Source organism: Lepidochelys kempii, chromosome 7, assembly GCF_965140265.1.
Source record: "Lepidochelys kempii isolate rLepKem1 chromosome 7, rLepKem1.hap2, whole genome shotgun sequence".
Taxonomy (NCBI): Eukaryota; Metazoa; Chordata; order Testudines; family Cheloniidae; genus Lepidochelys; species Lepidochelys kempii.
This window is the reverse complement of record NC_133262.1, coordinates 32,335,023-32,351,411: the sequence shown is the minus strand read 5'-3', so window position 1 is coordinate 32,351,411 and position 16,389 is coordinate 32,335,023. Positions and strand designations below refer to the sequence as shown.

Sequence of the window (16,389 nt, the reverse complement as noted above, 5' to 3'; positions counted from 1 at the left end):
ATCATGCTGACTGGTATTGTTTCATTGTTTCCTTGTACTCCCCCTGTCTGTCTGTATCTATTGGTTGTACTCCCCTGTCTGTCTCCATCTTATAGTCTCTCGAATTAGATAAGTTCATAGAGGATAGATCCATCAATGGCTATTAGCCAAAATGATCAAGGATGCAACCCCATGCTCTGGGTGTCCTAAGCCTCCAACTGCCAGAAGGGGAGTGGATGACAGGGGATGGATCACTCTGTAATTGCCCTATTTGTTCATTCACTTTGAAGTATCTGACATTGGCTACTTCAGAAGACCGGATACTGGCCAAATGGGGACCATTGGTCTGACCCAGTATGGCTGTTCTTATGTTCTTTATAATGAGGTTGTCAGCTCTCTGGGGCAGGAACTGTCTCTTAGTTCTGTGTTTTTACAGCGCCTAGCACAGGTCCTGCTGAGGTCCTGGTCCAAGATTGGGCCTCCTTGGTGCTACAAAAATACGACTACTACTAGTAGTAATAATAATAATAGTAAGTAATAGGCAGAGATGCTATAGCCTTGATTCAGCAGGACTCTGGTGTAACTGGGTGCACAGCTATATCATTAGCTTCTGGGAGTGATGGTGATGTGTGGGTGATTTGCAGTGAAGGATTTGTGTGATGGGGACACCCATCCTGCTGGGAACTGGACTGAGGCCCAGCAACTCCTAGTGGTGCTGTGATATATTTAACACCCCTGTTGCCATGGATCAGTGACTCAGCTCAGGCTGCTGTTGAGTGGTGACATATTTCACACCACCCTGACTCTGCATTGTTACATATTTGACATGGGGCACAGAGAAGAGGTGACATTCAAACTCCTAGTCTCATCTTCCTCAGCTTTCCCCATATTTTGCGCTGTAGGGCTATGAGCCAATGACTTATTTCATGTCATGTAGGCAACACGTGCTGATATATTTCATGCTGGGGTGCCACAGGTCAGTGACTTATTTTACACACCCCTGATGCTCTGTGGTGACTTATTTCATGTGGTGATGCCATGGGCCAGTGATTTATTTCACACCCTGTTGATGCTGCAAAGCACATAGTCTGTGTTCCAGGTCTGTGTGCCCATGACTTATTTCATCCCAAGTGGGCACCATGCCAACAGGATGTTATGGCATATTTCGCTCCACATCATCCCCAACAGCTCCCCCTCCACCCTGAAACTCCATTGTGTAGGGAGGGGCAGGGAGACTAAAGTGTGTGCTCGTGAGAAAGAGGGAGAGAAAAATAGTCCTTTGATCACATGACCCAGGTAACATGGCGCTGCACTGGGAGGACTCGGACACTTAAGGGGAGAAAGTGACGGACTTCTGGTTTGGAGCAGAAGTAGCTGGTGGGGGCGTGTTGTGAGGAGGAGGCAAGACGCCGGTTCTGGGGCTTCCCCGGTGAGTGAATGAGAAGTGGCCCCTCCCCCCCCGTTCAGGTGGGGGCAGCCGTCAGTGGGGGAGCGGAGAGCCCCCCGGGGCCGGAGAGGAGAACGGGGCTGTGGGGTGCTGGCGGGGTGGCTGGAGCAGGAAGGGATGGAGCTGGGGAGCAGCCAGCAGATGAATTTGGGGGAGGGGTGTCGAACTACCAGAGGGCAAAGGGGGGGTGAGGGGCCGCTTAAGTGTCTAATCCTAGACACATATCAACACTTAAAGGGCTTTACTAACACTAATCCTTCATTATACACGGCCCAGGCCCTGGTTTTCAGGAGTGAGGCATATCTGAGTGCTGTTGTGAAGGAAGCTGAGAGGCTAGTTATTTTTTTAGGGTCACAGGTTAACACCAGACCTGTGGTTACTTGAAAGATCATATGTTCAGCTATAGGCATCTTTTAATTGGGGGCCGCCATATTTGGGACACGTGATAACGTGGATACTGAAGTTGTCTCTGTGTCCCACCACCAGGAGGCACCTTTCCTCGCTTTGCTCCTTGAACTGAGGCTGCTAATAAAAGTGGTGGTGGTTTTGTGGCTGCCTGTCCAGTGGGAGTGGGACTGAGAATTAAGTTGTATCCTGTGGGGCCACTGAACGAGTGTCAGACGGAAAACAGTTTGACACTGGCCACTGCCAGAGACGGGATATTGGAGCTGGTCCAGTCTGGCAGTAACTATTCCTATATTCAGCCACTCCTGACATGGGTCATATTTGAAATCAGTGCACTAAAGGTGGAATAATCTGAGCCGGTTTGTGTCTCTCCCCTGCCCTCCCCCCCTTGCTCCTAGAGACAGACTGGAGCTCCTAAACTAAAGGTGAAAGGCTTCATACCCCATTCCTGCTCTTCTGAGACATCCTTACTTCACCACTCGTGTGTGTTTATGTTGGAAACCATCCTTGTTGTATGCCAGTGTCTGCTATCAGACAGCGGTATCTCCCCTCTTCCTGGAGTAGAGACAGGCTAAGCAACCCCTCATCCTTGCTTGTTTGTGCTGTTTCTCACTAGAATAATTGTATCCTCAAGCACGTCCTGAGCCTAGTCTGCTACTAGCCATTGAGCAGGGCCATGTGCTGTGACACCTCCACCCAAAGGGCAGGTTATGCTTTGGTAACTTTTCCTAACACCTGAAGCCACCTGCCTTGCCAAACTCTTCAGCAGCTGTGTCTAGGCTGGTGGCAGTGAGCTGGGCGGAGTAGGGAGGCTAGACCCAGCAGCTGAGCCAGGTCTCCTTGGGGCAGGGGATCTGCCCGGCACAAGACGTGGCCCCAAACTCTGTTCTAGTCTGGGAGGAGGACGGCCTCTCTCTTGCTGCTTCCTGATCCTAGGAGGCAAAGACGGCGCCACCATGCGGCTTTATCAGGAATGGGAGGGGAGGGGGGACCGCGATCAAATGATTACACGATGGTCCCGCCGTCACTGGAGCAGTGTTTTTTCCCTCCGCCTCGTTATTGTTTTTGGCAGCGTGATGGTGATCACGTGTCCGTCATCACGTGTCCCAAATATGGCGGCGCCCTAATCACTTCCGCGCCTGGAGCTGGACTTCCCAGGGGTCCGGTGACCGGAAGTGAGCGCCGCCATCTTGTTTCTGTGGTTTTGCGGGAACAGCTGGCCTCCGTCGGGAGCTGCGCTGCTTTAGGTCTCCTGGCCCTTCCGCCCTCCTCCGCGGTGAGTCCCAGGCGAACGGGACGGGAAGGAGCCCGAGGGATCACGGCCCCGGGCTGGCTTGTGCTCAATGCGCATGCGGGGATGGTATCCGCGGGAAACACGGGGGGCGATACCGTTGAGGGACGTTGGGGAGCACCGTGAGGGGCAGAGGCCCTTGGCCCTATGAAGACCCCGAGTGGCCTGGTCACGAGGCTTAAGGGTTTCCTGCCTGTCCCTCAAGTTCACAGTCCCCTGCTTCGAGCCACGCCCCCCTCCCTGCCCAGGGCACCAGGCTCCTCCTCTGTAGCCCTCGTTCCTGCCCCGCTGGAGGTGGGGAGATCACTGCAGGTGGCGAAGGCGTCTGAGATCCTGCCTGGCTTCTCCATTTCTCTAGTACCCATCGCCGGGCTGAGTTTTCCCCAGTGGAGGAGGTGCAGGTTGTGTGTCTGGGCTGCATGCTGCCAAAGCTAAGCAGCTACGGGTTTACTACAGGTTTCGCTCTAGTTGCTAGCCTGTGTAGGCCATCCACTTCCATAAGCAACTGTGAAAATAGCCACAGGATTCCCAGTCCAGCTTTGTTCTGTCAGCCCCACGCAGGCAGCTGGGTTTTCTGCTGATCACTGTAGTACATTCATGGTGTTATAAGGTATTAGGTAAAGTGCCATACATTTATGATGTACCAATCAGACACATCTCCTGCTGTTGAGAGCTTGGTTGAGGAGAGCTTGGAGAGCACAAATCAGACACATCCCTACCCCAGGAGAGCTTGATCTAGGAGAGCATAGCGAGCACAAATTGAGACCATCCTCACCCCTAGAGAGATTGGTATTAGGGCTATCAAGCAATTAAAAAAATTAATTGCAACTAATAGCACGATTAATCGTGCTGTTAAACAACAATAGAATACCATTTATTTTAAATATTTTTGGATGTTTACTATATTTTCAAATATATTTTAGTTACAACACAGAATACAAAGTGTACAGTGCTCACTTTATATTTTTATTACAAATATTTGCACTGTAAAAAACAAATTTTATTTAATTCACCTCATACAAGTACTGTGTATTGCAATTTCTTTATCATGAAAGTTGGAGTTATAAATGTAAAATTTTATGTTAAAAAACTGCATTCAAAAACAAAACAGTGTGAAAGTTTAGAGCCCACAAGTCCACTCAGTCCTACTTCTTGTTCAGCCAATCACTCAGACAAACAAGGTTGGTTACAATTTGCAGGAGATAATGCTGCCTGCTTCTTGTTTACAATGTCATCTGAAAGTGAGAACAGGCATTCGCATGGCACGGTTATAGCTGGTGTTGCAAGATATTTATGTGCCAGATGTGCTAAAGATTCATATGGCCCTTCATGCTTCAACCACCATTCCAGAGGACATGCTTCCATGCTGATGTTGGGTTCTGCTTGTTAACGATCCAGAGCCGTGTGGACTGACGCACATTCATTTGCGTCATCTGAGTCAGATGCCACCAGCAGAAGGTTAATTTTCCTTTTTGGTGGTTTGGGTTCTGTAGTTTCTGCATTAGAATGTTGCTCTTTTAAGACTTCTGAAAGCATGCTCCACACCTCGTCCCTCTCAGATTTTGGATGGCAGTTCAGATTCTTAAACCTTGGGTCGAGTGCAGTAGCTATTTTTAGAAATCTCACATTGGTACCTTCTTTGCATTTTGTGAAATCTGCTATGAAAGTGTTCTTAAAATGAGTATGTGCTTGGTCATCATCCGAGACTGCTATAACATGAAATACATGCAGAATGCAGGTAAAACTGAGCAGGAGACACACAGTCTCCCCCCAAGAAGTACAGTCGCAAATTTAATTACTTAGTTATATTTTTTAACGAGCATGGAAGCATGTCCTCTGGAATGGTGGCTGAAGCATGGAAGGGGCATACAAATGTTTAGCATATCTGACATGTAAATACCTTGCAACACCTTTCAGGTGACGTATTATAAGAAGCAGGCAACATTATTTCCCATCAATGTAAACAAACTTGTTTGTCTTAGCGATTGGCAGAATAAGAAGTAGGACTGAGTGGACTTGTAGGCTCTAAAGTTTTACACTGTTTTGTTTGAGTGCGGTTATGTATCCAAAAAAAAAAAATCTGCATTTGTAAGTTACACGTTCATGATAGAGAGATTGCACTTCAGTACTTGTATGAGGTGAACTGAAAAATACTATTTCTTTTGTTTATCATTTTTACAGTGTGTATATTTGTAATAAAAAATAATATTAAGTGAGCACTATGCACTTTGTATTCTATGTTGTAATTGAAATCAATTTTGAAAATGTAAAAAAAATCCAAAAATATTTAATACATTTCAATTGGTATTCTATTGTGGTAAGTGCGATTAATCGCGATTAATTTTTTTGAGTTAACTCACGCAACATTAACTGCGGTTGACAGCCCTACTTGGTATCACTGTGATAGCTTGAACGTAAGCAGGAAATAACTCTTCTCCCCTCTGTCTCTCAGTGGAGTTTGCGTGGGTGATTCCCGAGAGCATTGCAGGCTGGAAGTGCAGGCTCCCGCCATGGTGAAGATCTTCGTGGGAGGGGTCTCCCCTTCTGTCACAGTGGATGAGCTGAAGAAGCTCTTTGAGCAGTATGGACAGGTGAATGAGTGTGACATCCTGAAAAATTTCGCCTTTGTGCACATGGAGAAGGAGGACGAGGCCCACAAGGCCATCAGCGAGCTGCACAAGCAGGAGTTCTACGGGGCCCACCTGACGGTGGAGTACGCCACCTCCAAGATCCGTAACGCCACCAAGATCTATGTGGGCAATGTGTCCAGCAAGGCCACGACAGCACAGATCAAGGAGCTCTTTGAGAAGTTTGGCAAGGTGGTGGAGTGCGACATTGTAAAGAACTATGCCTTTGTCCACATGGCCAAGGAGAGGGAAGCCATGGATGCCATCTTGAACCTCAACGACATGCCTCTGGAGGACCAAAAGATCTTTGTAACGCTGTCCAAGAGCAACAACTCACTCAAGACAACCAAGGGGACCTCTGTGCCACCTCCAACCCCCCCCAGCTACTACTTTCCCAGGGGGCGCATCCCCCCGCCACCACCTCCGTATACCCACTATGCGCCCCGATCTTGGTATGACCGGGAATATTACGACCGCTATGCCTATGAGCTCTACGACCGGGCTATGACTGCCAGGACAGCATACGAGAGGGCCCTGCCACCTCCGCCCTCTACCCCCACCGCATACAGAGAGAGGAGCCCTGTGGGCAGGCGGACGACCGCTGTGGTGGCCCAATATACTGATCCCTACGCTGCCGCAGCTGCCGCCCAGACATACAGCCAAGTGTACAACCAAACGGGTTATGCAGCAGTGGCGGCTGCAGCCGCAGCAGCAGCTACCTACTCCCAGTACACCATGGGTGCCACCTACAGTGCAGGGGAGTACTATGAGAAATACAGCAACGGCTATGCCACTCAATATGCCCAGACGTACTAATCTGACTGGGCTTATAGTAGTAAGTGACCAGAGATCTTAGCTTCGGTGGGGGGCGGCGGCATGGGGTGGAGAGAAACTAGCCCTAGAACTCCTTATTGGCACAGTTTTTTATGGGGTAAGGGAGTGCCACTCCTCCCTAAAGTAGCTCTCTGATGCCATCCACAGTGGATGGAGATTACCATGCCTCCTGAAAGGCGGTAAATAGGCTCCTATGAACTAGAGAACCTTTTGTGTGTGTGTGTTTATATATATATATAAATATATATAAAGATAGCCTAGATTTCCTTTGAAGGTCAAGTAGCGCTGGCGAGAAGTGAGTTTGCCTGCCTCCCTCCCTCCCCATTAAGATATTAACCTGCTTTCTTTTTCCTTCAGTCTTTTCAAAGCTCCCACTTTCCGAGGTTTGTTAGGTTGCATCTTTTCTCTACTTTCCCCCCTCATCCCCTTTCCCTCCTGGTTTCCTTTCCTCATGTTTTGGTTTGGTTCGGTCTCTAAGAAAATAATCCCAGTTTGGAAGATCTGTCGCCCACTGTGACGAACTGGCCCCCTGCAATTCTGCACTGAAGGCCAAGGCAGTTCTCCTCATAATTCAGCGCTGATCCTTTCTTGATTCCCTTCCCATCTCATCAGTTTTAACTGTTGTAACTTGCAGTGCTCTTTTTTCATTTTTTGCTGGCTAATTCCTCGGCACGGTCTTCCTGTGTTGTGCATTGCGGAGCAGAGTTTTGAAATGTGTGTCTCTAGATCCGTAGCTAGGACTGGAGGGTGGGAGGGGTGCCTTGTTCTGTTTCTGTACCTCAATATGACAGAAGGAAGTGGATTTTTTTTGGTGCATCCAAAGTCTCTGTCCGTGTCATGGCTTCTTTTTCCCTTTTCATTTTTTTACATTGATGATTAAACAGCTTGTACAGAACTTCCCGGCGTCTCGTCGTCAAATCAGCTGCTGCGTCGCTTTAACTGTGCCCAACCCTCTGTGCGGCTCTTCTTTTTCTGCCTCCCTCCTCTGTGCCTGGCATATGGCAAAACTGACACCCCAATTTCGCTTGACCGTATCACGCTGCCTGTTCCACCGCAGTTGCCTCAGTTAATGGAGCGACCCTCTTCCCTTCCCGTCTCCATGTGCCCTCCCCCACAGCGAGTGCCTTGTTAGCAACCCCACAGGCTGCCTGGGTTTCCCTCCTGCCTTCTGGCCGCAGCATTCCTTTGCTCTAACTTAGCCAGGGCATCTGTAACTCTGACCTACTGCAAGCCCCTTATCTGTTTATTCCTGTTGTTGATGCCAACTCCCCCCCGCACCCACACACATTTGTTTAGACCTCACTTGTCAGGTATCTAACATTGTAACCCTTTCTCCCCCACCCCATTGATTTTTTTTTTCTCCATACACAGCCCGGTGCTCGGAGGCGTAAGGGGGAAAGGGATCTCGGCTGCAAAGGTGCAGGCAGAGCTGATTCAAGACAGCGCAATGCCTTTAACCACCACCCTGCTGAAGGAAGCGTGAAGCCTTCACTACAAGCTTGAGTGAATATACCACTCCCCTTGTCCCCTACCTGCGCTTCTTCCTCTTCTGGTGCTCTTGGGTTAGCCATTCAGCAGTCCAGAGGGCACCCTCTGGTGAGAGCGCAAGGCTAGCAGGACTCATGGGTTCTATTTCTAGCCACTCCCTTCCCCTCCCTGTGCCTCGGTTTCCCCACAGCAGAGATTGTGTTTAAATCTTTGGGTAAGCACTACATGTGCAAAGAGATCTTGGCTTCTTGCTGGGGATGCTGCCTCCACCCATCTAAAGCGCTCCACCACACCTCCCCACCCCAACCCCACCCCTTGTGATGTACTCTGGCTAGTTCATGTTCCTGCCCTTACTGGGTTTGAAGATCTAGGGACAGACCCACTCCTTAGCACATGCATGTCTCAGCCTGGGGATCGCTTTGGTCATTCCAGATCCCCCTGCATGCATCCGCTTAGGGCTAGCACACGCTGCTTCCATTTGCTTTTTAGTAGCTGTCTTCAGTTGCCAGAGATAATGGCACAGGAATCCATTGTGCTGCTGAATAGTCAGCTTGAGCTGCTTTCTCTCCTAGGAGCAGACTCTGGGCAGAACATGGTCACCGGCTGGGGCCAGGAATTGCACCCCCCATTGGTACAGCATTGGGTAATGCCTTCTATTGATGTGGGATACAGAACTAGGTGGACCACTGGTGTGTGAGAGAAGTGATAGAGAGACCCTTTCATTCCCCCAGCAGCACGTCTGGGAGGTGAAGTGGGAGCATCAGAAAAAAACAGTCGACAGGGTAAACGTCTCCCTCTGGCATCTGTCCATGGCAGACTGAGGTAAGGCAGAAAGACCTTCCTGATGAGTGTTTGAGCCTGTGTTTATTGGAGATGATGTTGTGAGCAGGGGAGTGGGGTACAGGGGGGAATGGTGTAGTGGTTAGAGCAGGGAGAGTCTACCACTATAAGCTTGTAGACAGATCACTTCCTCTCCCTGTGTCAGTTTCCCCATGTGTGACTGAGGGAGCCTTTCAGTGCCTGGAGAGCCTCTAATGGAAAGGGCTGTATACGCATCATTGCCATTTAGCCCAGGCTCAAAGGTCAGACTGCTTCCATCCCCTGACCAAGCGGGGGTGGGATGATGTATCCCAAGAACAGGATTTGGAGGAGCCCGCAGCTCAGGGGAAGCCGCTCTGAGCGTCCAGTCAGAACTGTCTGGATCTGGCTGTGGGGGAGCATTAGGGAGCAAGTCTTAGTTCCATAACCATCCAAAGAGGGGGCACGGTATCTGCTTTCAGTACGGTTCATGGACAGACATTTGTCAGCCTGACTTCTGAGCCATCCTGTTGGGACTGTCAAGTCTGCTGACTCCCCAGAGTCTTTGGAGCTGGCAGCCATGCACCATCCGAGCTCTGTGTTTAAATCTGTGCATTCTATGCTGAAGGCCAGCTGTTAACCCAAGCCCCTCCAGGCCAATGGGAAACCAAAGGGCAGGGTGCAAAGCCCCTAGATCCTTTTAGAAACTCAGGAAGGAGGGGCTAGTGAATCTAACTCCCCCGTCTATTCTAGATTGACCCTATCCCAAAGAGACCTTACATCAAGGTAACCCCCAGACCAGGAACTCTTTTGGCCTCAGATGACATGTCAGGGGAAGAGCAGGATTTCTGGAGGACCCACCAAGCATCCTGCTAGCAGAGGTGAAAGATGACTTGAGGGATTCCCTGAAGATCTCCCAGTCTCTTCTCTCTAACCACTGTGAGCCTTAAACACCCATGGGGACTCCAACCTGAGATGAAGCAGGAGGTAAGCGCTTTTCTCCCCCCTTCCCTTTCACTCGCACTCCAAGAGGAAGGAATAGTCGTGTGCTTCTATCACAGACAGCACAAGATCTGGGTTCTGGTCCCTGGTTCTGGCACTGACCTCCGGGCAAGTCTGTGGATCTCCTCTATAAAAGGGGGAAGGGTTGATTCAAGTTTGGTTAAGATCTCCACTGGCTGATGCTGAGTCAAGTAGTATTAGAAATCCCTGCCGCGGAGAGGTTATGTTCTGAAAACATGTGCCACCTGCCTTACTGTGGTAATCTAGTTTAGGTCTTTATATGGTTCCCATAGTGACCTGATCACTGTCTGCAGCCGGGGTGGAGATGTGAGAGTAGAGCAGTCTTTAATCTCACAGACAAAGGCAGAACAAGAGCCAATCGGTGGGCGTTGAAACGAGACAAATTCAGACTGGAAATAAGACAGATTTTTAACCCCGAGAGGAATTAGCCAGTGAACATAGGGACGTTGTGGATTCTCCATCACTTGGAGTCTTTAAGTCAAGACTGGCTCTCTTTCCTAAACCTGCACTGTACCTCACACAAATTACAGGAGTGATGCAGGAAAAGGGATTCTCTGACCTATAGTATGCAGGAGGTGAACCTTGCTGATCAGAATGGGCCGTTCTGGTCTTCAAAGCAGTGAATCATTTCCGCAGTATGTGAGCATCTCAGTTTTGAATAGATTTATCTTCCCAACACCTCTGTGAGGCAGGGCAACGCTGTTCTCCCCATTTTACAGATGGGGAAACTGAGGCACAAAGCAACTAAATGACTCGGCCAAGTTCACGCAGACAGACTGGCAGAGCAGGGACTCAAACCCAGGTCTCCTGACTCCCAGTCCTGCACCTGAGCGTTAAGATCATTCTTCATCTTCTAAGTTACGTAACATTAGGGTTGCTTGCTTGAAGAAATACAGACCCTTGGCTCTGGTTAGGTGGCCCTACTAGTGCCATGAGCCCAGGCTCAGTGTGGGGTGAATGCAGCCTAAGGTGAACATACAGATCTAGGGCAGCTGACAGTTCTCAGCTTCAATTCCTTGGCACTACTGCATCAAAATGGGTGCGCTCTCCTCTTCCTCATCAACCTGAACAGGAAGGGGCAGATTGAGGTAAACCCAGGCCTTTGGCACAACAGACCACCCACAACATGATCCGTGTGTGGAACGGCTTGGTGACGACGAGAACTGAAAGGAAGCCTGGAGCTGGGGAGCCTCCAGCTGAAATTCTCTTCTCTTCTTACTCTCTCCTAGAGCAGAGCGGATTGGGCCTTCTCTCTCTCTCTGTCTCTCTCTCTTTCCCTCCCAGCCCAACTTCACCATCCCTTGTTCTCCGAAAGCAGCGAGCTCCATCTCTGCCACAGTGCTCTGGATGCTGTCGGAAGGCTCCCTGCTCGGTGAGATTCTCCACACCTCCTGGCTGCTGGGTAACGGGCGACGGGCGCAAACTCAGCCTTGGCCCAGCTCTGCCCGGGGAGATCTGCATGGAGCTAGGAGTTGGGAGAGGTCTTTCCCTGTGATCACGACTGGTGCTTGGGGTGGGATTGATCTTTCAAGGTGTTGAGAACTCTCATCACCTGGTGGGTGGGATGCCGGCTTGTAAGGCTGGCATGCTTTCTCCATCTAGGGGTGTTGGGACAGGAGGGAATTCTCTGGCGTAAAGATCCAGGTTGTCCCAATTTCCTTCTGGGTGATAAAATTCTTCCTGCAGCCTTTGGTTTGGGTGAGACTGGTGGGGGCAGCCTTGCATCTTCGCTCTATACCAAGGCAGCTCAGATTTGGTGGGGCCTCTTCTCTGCCTCAGAAAGATCTCTAAACCGCTGCTTCTAGGTGGGAGTCACCTTGCTTCCTTGTCTAACCCGGGGCCTTGACCAACACCACACCTTCCACAGCTTCCCTCCTTGATCCCTGCCCCCTGACATGGGGGGGTCCCGCATCAGAGATGGGGCCAACAGAGCTCGTGTGTGGGACGAGAACAGAGGCGTGTCTACCACCGGGTATCTTCAGCAGTAGTCTCGACTCCTTATTCATTGCAATTGGCTCCAGCAGAGAAGAATGGAGTGCGGGGACTGCAGGCTCCTCTGCATTGGATGAGCATGGCGAGCTGCTCCTGAGGCTGGTAGGTGTGTGTGTGGAGGCCAAGGGCGGGGTAGAAGGCTAGAGCTCAGTGCTTTGTGGGTTGGAGCAGTGGAATACATTAACTTCCTAGGAGGCTCTGAGCAGCAGTAACTATAAAGCCTCCCTCCTTTAGAGATCTGGGTTAAACTTGACCATAGGAGCTACATGAGACGGGTTGAGTTTATTTTGCTGCTCCCCAATGAACTAACCCCCCGCACCCCACCCCACCCCATCCCCCGGATGGCCAGATAGCTAGTGTCAGCTCAGGAGAAGCCCAGGATGGACTAGTGGAGGTGGAGGGTGTTGCTACAGGACATGATTGGGGGCCATTGGCTGCTGTGTGAGAGAGGAGTCTGGGATGGGTATTGAGGGGGGTCAGCAGAGCTGGGAGAGGAAGCCAGGGGACTGTGTGTCAGGATTGAGAAGGACCTTGACAGAACTGTGTAGCGGGGGAGTCAGGCTGGGATAGCTGGGCGGCTGTGGGTTGGGATTAAGGAGCATTGGCAGAGCTGGGGCGGGGGGGGCTTGAAGTGGAGCCCAGCCTGGGATAGCATCAGGGCTGCGGGCCAGGACTGAGGCGCATCAGCAGAGCTGTGTGTGGACCCAGAACTGGATTGCCTGCTAGTTCTGTGTAGCTGGTGCTAAGCTGCCGTGACATTTCACATTGGAACTCCATCGGCACTAGGGGCAGCCCCCTCTGCAGAACCCTAGCATCTCTGAAAGCAGTTGGTTTCTGCTGTATCAGTGACCATTGGCTACCTGGCTCCAGCACTCATCCGAGGCCCAAACTGCACTTGAGTGAAATTTGTCACCCTGGCATAGGGCTCTGGGGTTGGTGGGTGGCACCTGGTACAGCATCACACAGGTAGGGGCTGTAGGGGCAACGCTTGGGACTAATAAACATCCTTGTTTTCAGTAGCATTTGGGCTGGCGGCTGATTATTTCGTGTCTACCTCGGTCCGTGGTTCTCTGCTAGTCACTGAAGAGGGCCAGCTGGCTTTGCTAATGGGCTCCTCTCTGAGGAGTCACAGACCCTGAAATCTTCCTCCCAGCTGATCTCATGATGCAGGAGACACCATCCCTCACCTCCCTCTCTTCTCTGTCCATAGAGCTGCTTCTGTGGTGGGATAATGGCCCAGTGGTGAGGATGCTTGGGAGACCTGGGTTTAATTCCCAGCTCTGCCACAGACTCCTGGTGTCACCTTGGGCAGGCCACTCTGTCTCGGTTTTCACCATCTGGACAATGGGGATAATAGCTCAACACTGCCTCATGATGGGGAGGAGGAAAAAGAGGTGAGGCTTCAAGGCACCCAAATAAAGGCAATCCCTGGCTCTTATGAGCAGATCTCAGAGCACTTTACAAAGCAGGTCAGAATCATGACCCCCCCCACATTCAGGGGAACTCTGAAGCACAGAGTGGAAACGTGATTTGCCCATGGTCACCCAGCAGGCCAGTGGCAGAGCCCCACTCTCCTGAGTCCTAGTCCGGTGCATGATCCCCTGGGCCACACAGGCTCTCCTAATGGGGATCAGATAAGTACCTTAGATGGTCAGAAGTACAGAACAGTTGGTGTTAGAGGGCCACCTACCCCAGAGCAAGGAGAAGGGGAATCCTATATAATGGGAAAGGCTACTTCTGAAGCTAGACTGACTCCGCCTCCCACTTAGAATCATAGAATATCAGGGTTGGAAGGGACCCCAGAAGGTCATCTAGTCCAACCCCCTGCTCGAAGCAGGACCAATTCTCAGTTAAATCATCCCAGCCAGGGCTTTGTCAAGCCTGACCTTAAAAACCTCTAAGGAAGGAGATTCTACCACCTCCCTAGGTAACGCATTCCAGTGTTTCACCACCCTCTTAGTGAAAAAGTTTTTCCTAATATCCAATCTAAACCTCCCCCACTGCAACTTGAGCCGGGACCAGAGCAGGAATGCAGGTCAGAACTCCTGTAAAGGGCTAATAAGCAATCTCATAGATTCATAGATATTTAGGTCAGAAGGGACCATTATGATCATCTAGTCTGACCTCCTGCACAATGCAGGCCACAGAATTTCACCCACCACTCCTAAAAAAGACCTCACACCTATATCTGTGCTATTGAAGTCCTCAAATTGTAGTTTGAAGACCTCAAGGAGCAGAGAATCCTCCAGCAAGTGACCCGTGCCCCATGCTACAGAGGAAGGCGAAAAACCTCCAGGGCCTTCCAATCTGCCCTGGAGGAAAATTCCTTCCCGACCCCAAATATGGCGATCAGCTAAACCCTGAGCATATGGGCAAGATTCATCAGCCAGATACTACAGAAAATTCTTTCCCGGGTAACTTGGATCTTACCCCATCTAAAAACCCATCACAGGCCATTGGGCCTATTTACCATGAATATTTAATTACCAAAACCATGTTATCCCATCATACCATCTCCTCCATAAACTTATCGAGTTTAATCTTAAAGCAAGATAGATCTTTTGCCCCCACTACTTCCCTCGGAAGGCTATTCCAAAACTTCACTCCTCTGATGGTTAGAAACTTCTTCCAGTAGCCTTTTCTTCCTTCCCCTGGAAACATGGAGCACAGTTCCCAGGCTATGGGTGTGGTCATAGGATGGGGATCTCCCAAATGATTGATAGTCAGTGCCCTCCTAGGTACTATTTCCTAGAACATTGTTTACTCTGCTTGCCAGTAGCCTCGCTCCCATGAGGAAAGTGAAAGTGTCAAGTGTTTTGTTTTGTTTTTAACTTTCCATTGTCTGGCATTCAGTCTCACAGTCCTTTATCAGTGCCAGCAGTGCTGAGAACCTCCAGCTCCTGTACTTCATATGAGTTGGGGGCTGCTCTGCATTTCTGAAAAACAGGTCACTTCCCCTCTCTGGCTCCTTTCTCCAGCCTCACTCCTGTGGAGGGTTGAAGGGCTGGTTCGTCTCTAACTCCTGAGAGTTGGATCCCCTGTAGGTACAGGGGAGGGCGTTTGCTCTTTTGCTGAGATAGAGAGGACTTCACTCTCCAGAGTTTGTACTCCACTATCACGTGCTAGTATGAAATTCAGTCCCAGAACGGAGAGGGCACCAATTTTTGCACTGATCAAATAGCTCAATCAGTTTCTTCATCCTGGTTCCTGAAGGGCTTCTGTGGAGGAGGGAGGCTTGGAGGTGACAGCCATAACCAGTGAAATGAAGAATGGCTACAAATTTCCCTGCTACTGGTCATTTGTGATGCTACTGTATTTCTCTGTGCTCACCACCTTGAATAGCTACCTGGTTGTGCTGCAGCACCTCCTTCCAGCTGAGGGACGCAGAGGCATTTGTACACCTTGCATAGCACCAGCTTGGTGCTCTGCAGCTGTTGCACCACCCTCTCTTTTCAGTAAAGGTAGACAGTGAGATGTGTAAACATAAAAAGAAAAGGAGGACTTGTGGCACCTTAGAGACTAACAAATTTATTAGAGCATCAGCTTTCATGAGCTACAGCTCACTTCATCGGATGCATCCAATGACGTGAGCTGTAGCTCACGAAAGCTGATGCTCTAATAAATTTGTTAGTCTCTAAGGTGCCACAAGTCCTCCTTTTCTTTTTATGGATACAGACTAACATGGCTACTACTCTAAAATGTGTAAGCATAGTATATCATCTACCAGCTATGCAAGTGATGGGTGCTTTGCAGAATAAGCATCCCTACAAGGGTCCTAGCCCCCAATCTAGTGCGCACAGGAGCTCTGAGCTGTGGTTGGGGAGGGGTGATCCCTAGGGGCTTGGGAGGAGTTAATAGCAGTGAAAGCAGAGATCATTGCCCTGTTTTAAGGGATCTGGGGTGTGGGAACCCCTGGCCTTGATAAGGGTGGCCTGTTTGCTATTAGCTCTATCACCAACAGCAGAAGATGATTCGGAGACCTGTGATGACACAAACTGGGAGCGGACGTGGCACGTGGCTAAGCCACCAGTGCAACTTCCCTTCTGCAGTGGGATTCGTGCCACCAGCAGAGATGGCAGGAGCCTAGTTGGTGGGGTCAGGGCCAGTAGTAGCCAGCCTGGCTGTTAGGGTGCACTGCTGTTTGGCTGGTTCCCCCCACCCCATCTAGGGTGGGGTCAGTGACTTACTGCCCCCTCTCATTTTCCCCTGGCTTGGCTTGGCTGGCACCTGGCTTAGATGGGGTCCCATCCAGCTGTTCCATTTCGGGCTTGCTTTCCCATCAGTTGTAAATGAACCCCTTTGAGGGGCTGTAATACCACTCTCCACCCCCAGGTGACGCTGTGGGCTCCTTTTAAGGATTCTTCCATCTGACAGTCCACCTCTGTGATTCCTGGGGGTGGGATCTGTAATTTCAGCCCCGTCGCCTAGGTGGCGATGTCGGAAAATCTAGCGTTGTGAGGATCTCTCCTGGCGGCCGGATCCGTCCTCTTTGGTTTTCGGCAAGG

At 50.3% G+C, this 16,389-nt stretch overlaps 1 protein-coding gene across 13 annotated transcripts; it reads left to right on the top strand.

Annotated features, from left to right (window-relative positions):
• The first annotated feature begins 1,292 nt into the window (after positions 1–1,292).
• Positions 1,293–16,370, top strand: LOC140914344 (RNA-binding protein 4.1-like). Of its 13 annotated transcripts, none has more exons than XM_073351910.1 (5): positions 2,994–3,107; positions 5,575–6,584; positions 7,955–8,086; positions 8,644–11,986; positions 16,300–16,370. In XM_073351910.1, the coding sequence occupies exon 2, from the start codon at positions 5,633–5,635 to the stop codon at positions 6,563–6,565; it is 933 nt and encodes a 310-aa protein (XP_073208011.1). In that variant the 5' UTR covers positions 2,994–3,107; positions 5,575–5,632; the 3' UTR covers positions 6,566–6,584; positions 7,955–8,086; positions 8,644–11,986; positions 16,300–16,370. The 13 variants fall into 13 exon arrangements, with proteins under 13 accessions (XP_073208008.1, XP_073208011.1, XP_073208009.1 ...); XM_073351908.1 differs by lacking the exon at positions 16,300–16,370 and adding an exon at positions 13,095–14,153; XM_073351915.1 differs by lacking the exon at positions 16,300–16,370 and having other exon boundaries at positions 8,644–8,714; positions 8,806–12,906.
• The last annotated feature ends 19 nt before the right edge of the window (positions 16,371–16,389 follow it).

Coding starts and splice junctions, on each gene's coding strand:
- LOC140914344 (XM_073351910.1), top strand. CDS start 5,633: ATGGTGAAGATCTTCGTGGGAGGGGTCTCCCCTTCTGTCACAGTGGAT.